This window comes from Mauremys mutica, chromosome 12, assembly GCF_020497125.1.
Source record: "Mauremys mutica isolate MM-2020 ecotype Southern chromosome 12, ASM2049712v1, whole genome shotgun sequence".
NCBI lineage: Eukaryota > Metazoa > Chordata > Testudines > Geoemydidae > Mauremys > Mauremys mutica.
Window position 1 is genome coordinate 2,269,396 of NC_059083.1, and position 15,721 is coordinate 2,285,116.

The 15,721-nt window shown below is 64.6% G+C and overlaps 1 protein-coding gene across 1 annotated transcript; it reads left to right on the top strand.

Moving 5' to 3' along the window:
• The first annotated feature begins 457 nt into the window (after positions 1 to 457).
• On the top strand, positions 458 to 8,545 carry LOC123346444 (proteasome subunit beta type-9-like). Its single transcript, XM_044983840.1, has 6 exons — positions 458 to 566; positions 4,591 to 4,658; positions 6,225 to 6,356; positions 6,487 to 6,616; positions 7,478 to 7,619; positions 8,295 to 8,545. The coding sequence occupies exons 1-6, from the start codon at positions 516 to 518 to the stop codon at positions 8,420 to 8,422; spliced, it is 651 nt and encodes a 216-aa protein (XP_044839775.1). The 5' UTR covers positions 458 to 515; the 3' UTR covers positions 8,423 to 8,545.
• The last annotated feature ends 7,176 nt before the right edge of the window (positions 8,546 to 15,721 follow it).

Below are 15,721 nucleotides of genomic sequence, written 5' to 3' on the forward strand. Positions count from 1 at the left end.
GCACAGGTGGGGCCAGCCCAGCCCAGCCCAGCCAGCCCCACTGCTATGGGGGGAGCTCACTCTGCACCCCGCCCAGGGCCTCCCACCCCCGGGGGACCGGACCCCCCTGCTGTAGCCAGTGAGATGCTGGGGGTGCGCAGGGCTATAGGGGTCCCCACAGCTGCCAGGCCCCTGGCCCAGCCCCCCTGCCCAGTGCAGCCGCCCAGGCGGTTCCTGTATGGCCCGGGGCAGGCAGGGCCCCACCCGCCCCTCACCCGGTGTCAGGGCCCCGCAGATGATGGATGGGGGAAGCGGTTTGGGACGCGGGGGGGGGGGGGGCTCCCAGCCCCGCCCCCCAGGCCCGGGCATCACCTGTTGCCAGGCAGAGCGCGGCGGGACAGGTTCCCAGAGGCGCTGGGTGCCGGACGCCCCCTGGCGGCGCTGGGCGGCGCTGCAGGGAGGGCGGGGCGGGGCAGGCGCGGCTGGTCCCGGAGCTGTCCCGGGCGCTGGTGCTTCGCTCCCGGGGTCGCTGCACCATGGCGGGCTGCGGGGGGCCCGGCTGGGCGGACGGGGAGGTCCGCACGGGGGTAAGTGGGGCCGGGGGAGGGATCCGCTGCGGGGGAATCCCGGGGTGTGTGTGTTAAAGTGGGGGCGCCCCATGAATTGCCCGTGGGGCTGCCCGGCTCGGGCCCCCGGGGGCTGCGGGATCCGGGCGGCTCAGCCTCCTCCCAGCCCCCCCCCCGGCCAGGCTCCGAGCCGCTTTCGCTTTCGGGCGGCGCGAACTTTTCCCGTTTACACCCTGAAAGGGGCTCGGGGGTCGGCTGGGATCCGCCTGCTGCCCCCATGTGCCCCCTCCTGCCGCCCGCTCCATCCCCCCCCCCCGCTGTCCCGTCTCTGCCGGCCCCATCTCCCCCCGCTGCCCCCATGTGCCCCCACCTGCCGCCCGCTCCATCCCCCCCCCCGCTGTCCCGTCTCTGCCGGCCCCATCTACCCCCGCTGCCCCCATGTGCGCCCCCCCGCTGTCCCGTCTCTGCCGGCCCCATCTCCCCCCGCTGCCCCCATGTGCCCCCCAGCCCCCCTCACCCGCTGTCCCGTCTCTGCCGGCCCCATCTCCCCCCGCTGCCCCCACGTGCCCCCACCTGCCGCCTGCTCCATCCCCCCACCCCGCTGTCCCGTCTCTGCCGGCCCCATTCCCCCCCCGCTGCCCCCATGTGCCCCCCACCTGCCGCCCGCTCCATCCCCCCCACCCCGCTGTCCCGTCTCTGCCGGCCCCCTTTCCCCCCCGCTGCCCCCAGGTGCCCCCCAGCCCCCCTCACCCGCTGTCCCGTCTCTGCTACTAACCCCATCTCCCCCCGCTGCCCCCATGTGCCCCTTCCACCACCCCCTCCCCCGCTGTCCCGTCTTTGGCGGCAAACTCCATCTTCCCTCGCTGCCCCCCACATGCCGCCCCCTCCACCACCTCCGATGTCCCGTGTCTGCCGGCCCCACTGCCCCCATGTCCCCCCCCTCCCACACCCCTCCGCCTCGTGTCTGCCGGCCCCGTCTCCCGCTGCTGCCCCCCATTGCCCCCTCCCTGCTGCTCCCCCTACAGGACCCTCCCGCCAGTGTCCCACTGCCCCTCCTTGCACCCCACATGCCCCTACTGCAGACCCTCCTCGCCCCCAGAGATCAGGAATAGAACCCAGGAGTCCTGGCTCCCATGTGCCCCTGCAACCCCGCATGTCTCCCTGCTGCACCCCCATATGTCCCTGCTGCACCCTCATACGTGCCGCCTTGAAACCCCCCAATGCCCCCACCCCACCGTACAGAACTGCCAGCCCGAAACCTTCACAGCTGCTGAGATTTGTTAAACACTAATGGACAGAGGGCCCGGCTCCCGCTGGCCACATGTTCCCAAGCCACCAGAGCGAGAAACTTACTTGTTCTTTCTATGGAAGCCAAGAGCTGCACAGTCTGGTGGTGCCAGCTCTGGGGGGAGTTAGAGCGGGGGGGGGGGGGGGAGGGGCTGGGAGCCAGGACTCCTGGGTTCTCTCCTGGCTCTGGGAGGAGAGTGGGGGCTGGTGGGTTAGAGTGGGGGGGCTGGGAGCCAGGACTCCTGGGTTCTCTCCCCAGCTCTGGGAGGGGAGCGGGGGCTGGTGGGTTAGAGTGGGGGGGCCTGGAGCCAGGACTCCTGGGTTCTCTCCCCAGTTCTGGGAGGGGAGCGGGGGCTGGTGGGTTAGAGTGGCGGGGGGCCTGGAGCCAGGACTCCTGGGTTCTCTCCCCAGCTCTGGGAGGGGAGTGGGGGCTGGTGGGTTAGAGTGGGGGGCCCTGGAGCCAGGACTCCTGGGTTCTGTCCCTGGCTCTGGGAGGAGAGTGGGGGCTGGTGGGTTAGAGTGGGGGGGGGGCCGGGAGCCAGGACTCCTGGGTTCCGTCCCTGGCTGTGTTTCAGTTCCCCCTGTGAAATACCCTCACACAGGCAGGCAGGTCAGTGAAGGTGTTTGAGCCGTGGGGCCATGGCAGTGGATACCGAGCTGACCAGCAGCTCCCAGCGCTTCACTGTGGACAGAGGGGCCAGTGGGACAGATCGAGGGGAATCTCGAGCTGGGCAGGGAGGGGATTTTCCTGCAGGATTTGGCCCCGGTGCGACCACGGCTGGGAGCCTGGGTCCGGGTCTGGGGCCCGCCGGCTGGGGATAAATTGGGGAGGGCTCAGAGAAGAGCCACGAGAAGGATTAAAGGGCTAGAAAATCTACCAGGGAGCGAGAGAGACTCCCAGGGGATCCAGGAAAGTACTTGGCTGCGTTAACCCCCGAGCTGGGCCCCTCCGGCCCAGCTCCTCTGCGATCCACCGATCTCCCGCCTCGCCCTGTCGGCGCTAAACTCTCTGGGCGCCGCGTTCCTCAGGGTAACATCCCCTCGGCGCGGGAGTTCCTGCCTCTGGGCCTGTGCCCTGCACCCCCCCCAGACACCTGGCTCCCGCCTACCCGCGAACCCAGGCAGGACAGCGTTCAGCTGCCTACGTGACGTGTGGGGCCCGAGCCAGTGGGCCTGCGCCAAGGCTGCTTATTGGATCGGGTCCCTTTCCAAATCCAGCCAGAGCAGGGGCATGGGGTACCCCCCCCCATAGCTTCCAGCCCAGCAGTTCATGCACACACCGGAGACGTGGGGGAAACCGGGTCCGTTCCCCCCTCTGCCTGGGGGGAGGGGTTTGAACAGGGGTCTCCCCCGTGGAGAGCTCTAACCCAGTGACGGGTGACCCCTTTCACACAGCAAACCTCTTAACGCAACCCCCCCTTATCAATTAAAAACACACGTTTTGATATTTAACACCATTATAAATGCCGGAGGCAAAGCAGGGTTTGGGGTGGAGGCTGACAGATCGTGACCCCCCATGTAATAACCTTGTGACCCCCTGAGGGGTCCCGACCCCCAGTTTGAGAACCCCTGGCCTGACCCCTGGGCTACAGGCTGCTCTGGTGTGGGGGGCTCCCTCCCTCTCTCCTTTGCAGCTGTTGCCCTCTGAATAGCGAATGGGGGACAGGACCCAGGGTCGCCCCCTCCCAGGTGGGGGCCCTAACCACTGGCCCACACAGTCATAGTCTCTCCCCCCCCATGACTATTTCCGTGTTGCTCCCCAGTGGCGCAGGTGGCCTGGGTCGGACCAGCGGCCTGGGAATGGGGGGCTCTGGCTGGGAGGAGCCATGTGCCCTCTCCCCATCACCCCGAACCTGGCGCCCTAGCTGGGAGCTCCCTGGTGTAAACACACCATACTGGTAACGCAGCCACCGCCCTTAGCACCGGCCCATTCCAGGCACCAGGTGCAGGAGCCAAACCCCCGCCCACCCCGGCTCTGCCAGCCCCAGGACTCTGTACCCAGCTGCCAGGCCTTTGTCACACGTCGCAACAGGCCCTTTGCCAGGTGTGATCAGATCCCAGAGCCACCCCCCTCTGATCCCATGGAGCCATGGGCTGGACGGGACCGGCTGGGTCAGAGATAAGGGGCTTTCGCTTCTAGGGAACAAGTTTCACTCCCACACAGAGCCAGGGAGAGAACCCAGGAGTCCTGGCCCCCAGGCCCTCTGCTCTCACCCACCAGCCCCCACTCCCGTCCCAGAGCCGGGAACAGAACCCAGGAGTCCTGGCTCCCAGCCCTGCTGCTCTAACCCACCAGCCCCCACAGCCGGGGAGAGAACCCAGGAGTCCTGGCTCCCAGGCCCTCTGCTCTCACCCACCAGCCTCCACAGCCGGGGAGAGAACCCAGGAGTCCTGGCCCCTAGGCCCCTGCTCTCACCCACCAGCCCCCACTCCCCTCCCAGAGCTTGGAGAGAACCCAGGAGTCCTGGCTCCCCTTTCCCCCCAGTAGCGTCACAGTGTGTGGGCCAGTTACGCTCTCTGCCAGCAACCCCTCCAGCCCCACTGGGGGTTGTGCTGTGGGGTTCACGGGCAGAGATTCCTGCCTGCCGCCCCATTGTCCTGCAAGGATCAGCACGGAGCCTGCATGACACAAACACGGCCGGTCTTCTCTGGTTTGGGGGTGCCCTGTGCCGGCTCCCTGCAGGGCGTGGGGTGACCCTCAGTCTCCCCTGGCTCAGCGGGTCCCTGCACTGAACCCCTGTCTCCTCCCTTTCCCCAGACGACCATCATGGCGGTGGAGTTTGACGGCGGGGTCGTGGTGGGTTCCGACTCCCGGGTGTCTGCGGGGTAAGTGCCAGGCCTCAGCCGGGGGACAGGCCCCCGTGCGACGGGCGTCAGGGGGGAATTATCACTGCTCCGTATCCCTGGTGCAGGGCGGGGGCGCAGGGCTGTTCCTCAGGTGTCTGTCACCCCCTCCGGGCCGGGGTCACACCCGGTGTTTGGGGTTTGGCCTGCGCTGGGGCCGGGCTCTGCAGTGGGGCCGGCTCGCCCCGGATCAGGCACGGATCGTCCTCATCGCTTCTCGGCGGGACGCCTGTTCCGGTCCCTGGTGAATAGAGGGAATCTCTCTCGCTCCCCCGCGTAGGGACACTGGATGGGCCGTGCGCCGTTGGAGGGGCTGTCGGAGCCTCTCCCCGTCCCCTGGCTGCCCGGTCGCTGCTCTCCGGGGGTCCCGGTTCCCACTGGAGCATGTGATCACTCAGTCTGGAGTTGGGGAGACCCTGCCTTAACTCGGTGCACGTCCCAGCCCCACCCCCGTCCACCTGGCTCCTGTCCGCAGCCCCTCTGCTTCCCCCGGGGCCCAGCCGAGCTCTCCAGCCGCACGAGAGCCCCCGTCCCGTCTCCCTGCACAGCCCCCCACTGCCAGGCTCTCTGCAGCCGCCGGGAGCAGCCTCCCAGAGCGTCCACACACACCCCGGGTTCCAGCCCCGGTTCTCCTGCAAAGCCCCCCATAGCCAGGCTCTCTGCAGCCGCCGGGAGCAGCCTCCCAGAGCGTCCACACACACCCCGGGTTCCAGCCCCGGTTCTCCTGCGAAGCGACCCACAGCCAGGCTCTCTGCAGCCGCCGGGAGCAGCCTCCCAGAGCGTCTACACACCCCCCGGGTTCCAGCCCCGGTTCTCCTGCGAAGCCCCCCACTGCCAGGCTCTCTGCAGCCGCCGGGAGCAGCCTCCCAGAGCGTCCGCACACCCCCCGGGTTCCAGCCCCGGTTCTCCTGCGAAGCGACCCACAGCCAGGCTCTCTGCAGCCGCCGGGAGCAGCCTCCCAGAGCGTCCGCACACACCCCGGGTTCCAGCCCCGGTTCTCCTGCGAAGTGACCCACTGCCAGGCTCTCTGCAGCCGCTGGGAGCAGCCTCCCAGAGCGTCCACACACCCCCCGGGTTCCAGCCCCGGTTCTCCTGCGAAGCGACCCACAGCCAGGCTCTCTGCAGCCGCTGGGAGCAGCCTCCCAGAGCGTCCACACACCCCCCGGGTTCCAGCCCCGGTTCTCCTGCGAAGCCCCCCACAGCCAGGCTCTCTACAGCCGCCGGGAGCAGCCTCCCAGAGCGTCCGCACACACGCCGGGTTCCAGCCCCGGTTCTCCTGCGAAGCGACCCACAGCCAGGCCTGGCCCTGCCCAGAGCCCGGGTGCAGCCTCTCTCTGCTGGGCAGGGGGAGCAGGATTGGGGGTCTGCAGGCCGTTAACCCTTTCCTTGCCTTACACTAGAGCAGGGGTGGGCGCGTGTCCCACCCCACCACAGGGGCTGGGAACGGGGCAGGTCCTGGATTCTGAGTCTGGGCGCCGGGTCTGACTCCGGCTCTGCGCTCGCCGCTCTGGATTTCACGCTGGGATCCGGATTCTCCCCCCACCCCAGGGAGGCCGTGGTGAACCGGGTCTTCGATAAGCTGGCCCCGCTGCACGAGCGGATTTACTGCGCTCTCTCCGGCTCCGCCGCCGACGCCCAGGCCATCGCAGACATGGTGCATTACCAGCTGGAGCTGCACAGGTAGGGCGGGGAGGCCGGGCGGGGGTCCCCTGGGGGTGTGGGGGGGGTCTGGAGCTCGGAGGGCCCCTTGTGTGTGTGGGGGGGGCTCCTCCTGTTCTCACTGACACACACCCCCCCTTCCTCTCCCCAGCCTGGACATGGATGAGGCCCCACTGGTCCTGGCGGCCGCCAGCCTGGTGAAAGGCGTCAGCTACAAGTACAAGGAGGAGCTGTCGGCGCATCTCATGGTGGCGGGATGGGACCGGAAGAAAGGGGGGCAGGTGAGGTTGGGGGGGGGGGGCCGGCAGCCGGGGGGGGTGTCCATCTGCCCCCTACGGTATCCACCGGCCTGGCCCCCCACAGGGCCTGGCTGCAGTGTCTGTGCTGTGACCCCCTCCCCTCGGCCCATCCCCGTCTCCCTGCAGCGTCACATCCAAACCGGTTCATGCTCCAGAACAGCCTGCCCCCAGGGTGCAAAGGGGCCCTGACCCCCTCGGGCAGACAGAAAGGGGGTGAACATTAACCGCCCCCAGCGGGGCTGAGCGCCGCATCTCACCCGCCAGCTGGGCAAGGAGAGCTGCCCCCGGGTATGTCCCGGTCACTTTCCCGCAGGGCCCCGTGGCCCCTCGGCCCGGCCAGGCTTGGTAAAAACGCTCTGTTAATGTGTCCTCGTTCCCTCCCTTGGCCATCGCTGGGTGGGTCACCAGCCGCCGGGAGCCAGGCCAGCACCGCGGGGGGATCTGAACCCAGAACCTCCTGCCCCGTCGGTGCTCAGGTGGCCGCAGGCTGGGTAGGCCCCAAGGCCTGGCTGTGTGTCCGTGCCATGCAGGGCGGCGAGGAGAGACGCCCACCCTGAGACCCGGCAGGGGGCCGAGGGAACGGCGGTCGTTACTGCAGTCAGTGCTTTGCATGTCAGAGATAGTCAGGGGTGGCTCCAGACCCCAGCACGCCTGCGGGAGGTCCACCAGAGCCACGGGACCGGCGACCGGCAAAGTGCCCCCCGTGGCGTGCCACTGTGCTTGGGGCGGCGAAATGGCTAGAGCCGCCCCTGGCATTAGTCACCCCCGTCTGCGGTGCCACAGCCCCCTGCCCCTGCCTGCGCTAGGCTGGGGCTCTCACCTGGGGTGTGTTCGCTCCCGCAGGTGTACGGGACGCTGGGGGGGATGCTCACCCGACACCCCTTCGCCATCGGCGGCTCCGGCAGCAGCTACATTTACGGCTACGTGGATGCAGCCTATAAGCCCGGGATGAGTCCAGAGGAGTGTCGCCAGTTCACCAAGAACGGTAACTGCCCCCGGGCGGGGTTAGGCAGGTCCAGGGCGCGGTGGCCCCAATCCGGCCCCCGGGCAGGGACTGGCTGGCTCGGGGGGGCGGGGAATGGGGCAGGGGGCCTGTCCCCTCTGGGGGGCGCCGGCTCCCATCCGGCCCCAGGGCAGGGACTGGCTGGCTCAGGGGGGCGGGGAATGGGGCAGGGGCCTGTCCCCTCTAGGGGACGCTGTCTGTGATCCAGACCCAGGGTGGGGGACCAGCTGGCTCAGGGGGGCAGGAAACGGGACACGGGGCCTGTCCCCTCTAGGGGGCGCTGTCTGTGATCCAGCCCCAGGGCGGGGGACCGGCTGGCTCGGGGGGTGGGGAATGGGGCAGGGGCCTGTCCCCTCTAGGGGGCGCTGTCTGTGATCCAGCCCCAGGGTGGGGGACCAGCTGGCTCAGGGGGGCAGGGAACGGGACAGGGGGCCTGTCCCCTCTAGGGGACGCTGTCTGTGATCCAGCCCCAGGGTGGGGGACCAGCTGGCTCAGGGGGGCAGGGAACGGGACAGGGGGCCTGTCCCCTCTAGGGGGCGCTGTCTGTCATCCAGCCCCAGGGTGGGGGACTGGCTGGCTCAGGGGTCCAGGGAACAGGACACGGGGCCTGTCCCCTCTGGTGGCACCGATTCACTTACCCCTCCTCTCTCTCCCCAGCCATTGCCCTGGCGATGAGCCGGGACGGCTCCAGCGGGGGGGTTATTTATCTCGTCACCATCACCAAGTCGGGCGCCGTGGAGCAGGTGTTCCTGGGGGACGAGATCCCCAAGTTCTACGACGAATGAGTTCTGGGCCGGCCCCTCTGTTGTACCCAATAAACCTCTCCGAGCGCAGGCGGCGCGTGGGACTCATTGGGGGGATACACGGGGCCCGCAGGGCGTAGATCAGCACGGAGCCAGGACGAGTTATCCTGATTTACACCCGCGTTAGAGATTTGTACCCCAGCTCCCCCGATCCTGCCCTCCCAGGGAGCCTGGGGTTAGCCGGCCAATGCTCAAACCACTGAGCGATCCCTCCCCCCAGCCGCTTATCAACCCTCCCGACACCTGCCAACCCCCGGCTGCGATAGACGGGCCCAGGTCTGTTCCCCAGCCCCGGGGCACCTTTGTACGCCCCATAGCTGGGGCTGCTCTGGCCTGGGCAGGTGCTGGGAGCAGGTCCCTCACCCCAGTTCTCCATGCAGTGGGGGTTTCTGGGGGGGGAGCCTCCTTTTGTACCGAGGCACCGAAAGACACCTCAGGCCCAGGCTGTGAGCGGCGGCCCAGGCTGTGAGCGGCGGCCCAGGCTGAGCTGGCTGGTGGTGGCGAGCGCTGACCGAGGGGGGCGCGGGAGGGGCGGATTTGGGGTGCGGAGGGGTGCAGTGTGGGTGGAACAGTCTCTAGTCCCAGCCAGGCTCGGGGGGTGCCCGGCGTTGTGTTTGTGCAGGTCCTACACCAGCTCGGGGTCACTGTGCACCCCAAAGCCCCCGGGATCCCTCTCGTTTTCTAACCGGGAGGAGAATGGAACCGAAGCTGTTTCCTGGAGTGGGTGAGGAGTCGGGGTGGGGGGGGCGGTCAGGGCAGCCCCCCAGGGACACACACGGGGCAGGGGCAGCAGCAAAGGGGATTATTATCGAGGCACACAGGGATGCTACACTGGATCAGACCCCAGGTCCACTTAGCCCAGGATCCCGTCAGCGCCAGTGACCTGCACCAGCCAGGGCAGAGCCAGGGGCCAGGGCCAGGGCCTGCAGGAGCAGCTGTGGGACAATCTGCCCCACCTCAGGGCTCCTCCTGGTCTGTGATCCTCAGAGCTCGGCTCAGGCCCTGCAGCGCGAGGTGTGATATTCCTGCCCATTGTCAGTGTGAACTAGTCTAGCCCTGGGCAGTCTGTGAGCCACAGAAGTGGCCTGTCCCTCGGTGAGTTTTACTTAGTTCTTGGGTTCAGTGACATCCTGTGGCAGGGAGTTCCACAAGGTAATTACACAGGATGTGGGGGGAAATATTGCATTTCATCAGCACTTGTCACGGACTCACAGATGGTGCCCACTCGTGGCCCCGTGCGGTCTGTGGGGGGGGCCCCTTTCAGGGCGACAGCCCTTCTCGGGGGTCCCCTCTCTCCTGGGGTCAGGCCCCTCCACCTCCTGGAGCCGCTTCTCCCTGAGCCTCAGCACGTCTGTCTCTGCCATGGGCCCCTCAGGGAGTCCCCTCGCTCTGGGCCCCCCGGGCCTCCTCACCCCCCGAAGGGGACGATGCCCAACCCCCCCCCGTTCTCTAGCCCGGAGCGACTCTCAGCCAGTGTAACACAGGAGGTTTATTGAGAGTTGAACCCAGCACAGGAAACTCTCCGGGCCTCAGGCCTGGCCTCCCTCAGCCCAGCACATCTGTTAGGCCTGAATAAAGATGTAGCACAAAAACCAGTTATGTCAATCTGACTGAAGTCAGCATGTTTCATAAAGCCCTGGGAAAAAGTGAGATACGAAAGGGAGGTGCATTCCTCAAGTTACCAGCTGCGTTAACTCCTGTCTTCCAGTGTCTGGTGCTTGGCAACTATGCTGATAAGAAAGTTGCTGGGGCATCACAACTTGCTTACATTATAAAGAAAGACAGATGTGCTTTGTTATTAGGGTTTGTTACTAACCAAAGGGGGGTGGGATATGGGTTGTGTGAAGTGAGCTTTTGTTTTGGACCTTGCTGGTGTTGTCTGTAACTCTGCGGTCAGACAACGAACTTCGCTGTTGGGGTTAGAGTCCCCGACACATCCCAGTCCCCCTGCAGCCAGGGGGGCTCTGCCTGCTCCCCCTCTCCAGCCCCGAGCCCCCCTGCTTCCCAGCTGGGCCTCTGATACCCCCGGCCCCAAGCCCCCTCTGTCCATTGGCTTCTCTCCAGGGAAACAGGGTCGTAAACCGGGGCCTGGGTCTCCTCTCCTCTCAGCCCCCCTCTGGCCCCTCTGGCTGGAGCCGGCTGGTCAAGTCGTGGGGTCCTCTCCCCGCAGCCCATTGTCCCCCACTGGCCAGAACCGGCTGTGACTCCTGAGCTGGGTGTCCGGGTCACCAGGTCACCAGTCACTGGGGTCTCCGTCCTCCAGCCCATCGGCCGGGGTCCCAAGTTCCCTGTGTCCCAACAAACTCCCTCTCCCCTCCCCTCGTTAAACCAGTAACACCCAGGGACACTGAGTCCCCCTCCCTCTGCCTGCAACCCTGGAAAACACAGAAAAACCAAGAAACCCCCCCACTTTGTCACAGCACTTCCCAAGCCAGTCTGCCAACCTGCTCCGTCAGGCCCCTCTTGAGAAGTCACCTCTTCCGTGAGGCGTACGCACAATAACCAGCCCCACATGTTAAAACATCATGAATTACACCCCCCCCCAACAATCATGAGATTGGCTAAAAAGTCATGAGATTTACAAAAATGGGGGCATTTTATTTGGTTTCTGAGTCTTTACCCCGGGCACCAGCATGACCTGACCCCGCCCCCAGCTCAGCCTGTGTCTTTGCCCCCGGATGCACCATGCCCAGCTAGTGCCGGTTCCGGGTCTCCCAGCCCAGCGCTGCCCCAGGGCAGGTGGGAGAGGAGGCTCAGGCTGGGTCACACAGGCAGCGTTTAACGCACACGGGATTTCTCTGTCCCAGCTGCATCGGACACCAGCTCCCCGCCCGGCCGGATGGATGCCCAGGCTGGGTTACGGCGAGGCAGCAGCACCCCCGGAGCCCAGCCAGGGAAGGTTTCTCCTCCCCCGGGTGAGCGCCCAGGGCAGGGCAGGGCAGGGAGGGCCCAGGCTGGCACACAGGCAGGGGATTTCTCAGTCCCAGCGCCCGAGCCCAGCGAGGCAGCAGCACCCCCGGAGCCCAGCCAGGGAAGGTTTCTCCTCTCCCGGGTGAGCGCCCCAGGGCAGGGCAGGGCAGGGCAGGGAGGGCCCAGGCTGGGTCACAGGCAGGGGATTTCTCAGTCCCAGCGCCCGAGCCCAGCGAGGCAGCAGCACCCCCGGAGCCCAGCCAGGGAAGGTTTCTCCTCCCCCGGGTGAGCGCCCAGGGCAGGGCAGGGCAGGGCAGGGAGGGCCCAGGCTGGCACACGGGCAGGGGATTTCTCTGTCCCAGCGCCCGAGCCCAGCGAGGAAGCAGCACCCCCCGGAGCCCAGCCAGGGAAGGTTTCTCCTCTCCCGGGTGATTTCTCGGAAAGGGCCTGACTCAGGGGCGCAGCGATAAAGCAGCTGCGGGCTCCTTCTAGTGGCTAATCAGGGCAGGTTGTTTGCTGGGTCTGTAGGCAGCAAATCCCCTGGCAGCCGGGCCTAGGCAGGCAGCACAGAGACCTAGCAAGGAAATCACTGCAGGGGGAATTCTGTGCCCCAAAATAGAAAAGTCGGCACACAATATTCACAATTCTGCATATTTTATTTCTCACAATAATGCAATACAATCATTCCAGTTTCAATTATTGTTTGTAATTTATTTCAAAATACCTGTCGCAAGTACGTCTGTGACAGTACAGACAACAAAGGTTCAGGAAATGGTTTTTTGGCACCTAGCTTCCTTACTAGGCGTATCAGTACAGACCGCTGAGTAGTTCATTTCAACTGCCATACAGAGCCGGATCCCCGCCTGTTGTCCCTGCCCTGGGCTGGTTATTGTGTGTACGCGCTGGGGGCTGGGGGGCAGGGCATGGGGCAACCCAGAGATCCCCTGCCCCGGCTCCGTACCTGACTGCCTCCTCCTCCAGGCCAAGCTGACCAGCACGGCACAAGAACCAGCCCCACACATTAAAACATCATGAATTACACCCCCCTAAAAATCACGAGATTGGCTAAAAAATCATGAGATTTACAAAAATGGAGGGGTGGGATTTGGTTTCTGAATCTTTCGGGTTTGTGGTTTTAAGCTTTTCTTTGCAAACACCAGGGTGACACTTGCTTTAAAACAAATAATCACGCTGAAATTCTCGCCTACTCCCAGGACTCCAGGAGCTGGGACTTTACTCCAAACCCCCAAATAACACAAGCTTTGTGACAAAATTGTGAGCGTTGGCAACACTGCAACCCACTGCCGCAGCCCCTCAGCCCCTCCTCGTTAGGTCAGCTTGTCAGGGCAGGGGCTGTCAGGCCAATGTGTTTGTCCAGCACCCAGCACAACAGGACCTCGGCTGGGCTCTGGCCTTTCAGTGTCACCGCAATGGAAAATCCGACTGCCTTAGAGCAGCAGAAGTAGCTCAGGGTCGCAGCCCCCCCCTCATTGCTAGCGCTCCTTGTGTCCTACGGGGTCTCACAAAGCACACGCAGCCCCCCGGAAATGCAGCCACCTCTGGGGAAGAGCGCGTCAGCCAGACGCACAGTGGAAACGCTGGCCAAGGACAGTGGGGCAAAGCCCTGCTCCTGTGGAAAGTGCCTTGTGGGGTCTGTAATATCCCCGCAGGGGGCTGGGGATGTCGGGTCTCACCCAGGGACCCCCACGCACTGACCTGTCTGGTGGGCAGCCGGGGGGCGGGGAAGGAAGCTGCAGTTTCAGGGTCTCACTCGATGCTCACAGCCCCGAGCCGTCCCCTCTGGCTGCTGCGTCTGGCCATGGCTGCCTGACCCCAGCACGGACGAGCCGACCCTTCCGCAGCCGGGCTGGGGGCGCTTTCACTCACCCCGCTGGGCCTTTCCCCGGGCGTTGGCCAGACTTGGGAGCCCCCTGATCCCTTCCAGCACTGGGGAGAGCGTGTGTCTCTGAGCCAGGGGAACATCAGCCCCCACTCGCTGTGGGGGGGGTCACGCTGCAGCCATAGGGGACTTTACCCCGGGCACCAGCATGACCCCCCCCCTCCCCCAGCTCAGCCTGTCTCTTTGTCCCCGGATGCCCCATGCCCAGCTCGTGCCGGTCCTGGGTCTCCCATCCCAGCGCTGCCCCCGGGTGAGCGCCCCAGGGCAGGGCAGGGAGGGCCCAGGCTGGCACACACAGGCAGGGGATTTCTCTGTCCCAGCGCCCGAGCCCAGCGAGGCAGCAGCACCCCCCGGAGCCCAGCCAGGGAAGGTTTCTCCTCCCCCGGGTGAGCGCCCCAGGGCAGGGCAGGGCAGGGCAGGGAGGGCCCAGGCTGGCACACACAGTGTGACGTTATTGATATAAATGGGAACCATATAGAACATGGGTTGCAACCAAGGTCCTGTGGTGGCACCAAATCCTAAGTAAAGGGGGTCATATAAGGTGTCTAAGACCAGGTTCTGGGTTGCTGGTTATGATTATGCTGTCGGTATGTCTGTGTATCATTTTGTAGTTTAAGTATAAGTATTGGCTCTATACTGTCTATATTTTATATTATGTTCTGCCTCTGGGAAGTGTCCCAGACAAAGCTGATGTTAGCCCGGCATAGCTGGCTTGATGGCCCATTAAAGGGCCATCAGCTACACAATTGACCCATGGAGAGAAGGCAGACACGCCTTGTGACTCAGCAAAGTATGCAGGGACTGGCCCATGTGACTCCAAACTCCATATTTTTGCTGTAAGTTTCCACCGTGAGGACAAAGGGATTCTTACACCTGGAAAAGTCTATATAAGGCTGATGCATCATCTCCATCTGGTCTTCAATCCTGCTTCTGACCTCTGGAAGGACTTTGCTACAAACTGAAGCTCTGCACGAAGGACTGTTGACCCATCCCAGCGGGGGATGTCCCAGAGACTTAATCTGAACCTGCAGTTTACTCCAGCATTGCTGCAAGCCTGAACTAAGAACTTTGCCATTACTGTATGTAATCGATTCCATTTAACCAATTCTACCTCTCTTCTCTACCTTTTTCCCTTTGTAAATAAACCTTTAGATTTTAGATTCTAAAGGATTGGCAACAGCGTGATTTGTGGGTAAGATCTGATGTGTATATTGACCTGGGTCTGGGGCTTGGTCCTTTGGGATCGAGAGAACCGTTTTCTTTTATTGGGGTGTTGGTTTTCATAACCATTCATCCCAGGACGAGTGCACTGGTGGTGATACTGGGAGACTGGAGTGTCTAAGGGAATTGCTTGTGTGACTTGTGGTTAGCCAGTGGGGTGAGACCAAAGTCCTTTTTGTCTGGCTGGTTTGGTTTGCCTTAGAGGTGGAAAAAACCCAGCCTAGGGCTGTAACTGCCCTGTTTAAGCAATTGGTCCTGATTTGGCACTCTCAGTTGGGTCCCGCCAGAATCGCTCCGTCACACACAGGCAGGGGATTTCTCGGTCCCAGCGCCCGAGCCCAGCGAGGCAGCAGCACCCCCCGGAGCCCAGCCAGGGAAGGTTTCTCCTCTCCCGGGTGATTTCTCGGAAAGGGCCTGACTCACTGGCACATGATAAAGCAGCTGCGGGCTCCTTCTAGTGGCTAATCAGGGCGGGTTGTTTGCTGGGTCTGCAGCCAGCAAATCCCCTGGCAGCCGGGCGCAGGGCTGGCATCGCTCCCCCCCGCCCCCGTTTCCTCGCCAGGGCTCCCCGCTGCCGGCCTGGGCCCGATGCCACGTGGAGCAGCAAACTGGCCCCGGCCGGCTGAACCTGGGGGTGTTTAACCCCAATCTTCCCCCTCCCCGACTGGCAGGAGCGACCCACGGGCTGGGGCGGGTTATGGCTGCAGCACCAGCTGCAATGGACCAGGGCAACGTGTCAGCGAACATGAGCCGTGTGAACGCAGCGCTGAGCTGATCCGGATTAGCCGCTCCCAGAGTGCCCTCTGCTTAGGAGTAGCTGGGTCTGTGCCGCTTGGCCCTGCCCAGAGCCAGTTCAGCTGGGCTGGAGCCTCCCCCGGCCGATGTGTTAATTGGCAGCTCAGACCCAGGTGTACAGGATCCCTGCCCTGCGGGGACACAAGGGGATTTGCACCCCGTCCCCAGGCAGCTCCCTGCTCTGCTGTAAAGGGCCCTACACAGCCCCCATAGCTGTGAGCTGAGAGCCCGGCAGCAAAGGGGACCAGCCAATGGGGCGTGTGTGGATGCTGAGTGGGAAGTGGGGCTGGAAACCACCCATAGGGCAGGGTCCGTTTCTGGGGGTGCAGCGTTGCCAGCACTGGCATTCGAACCCCAGAGGTCGGGCCCCCAAAACCATGAGCTTGTAAGAAGTTCCCAAAGGTGCGTTTGTATTGGCCGGCGGGCTGTGAGCCGGGGGTGGGTTTCACACCGTG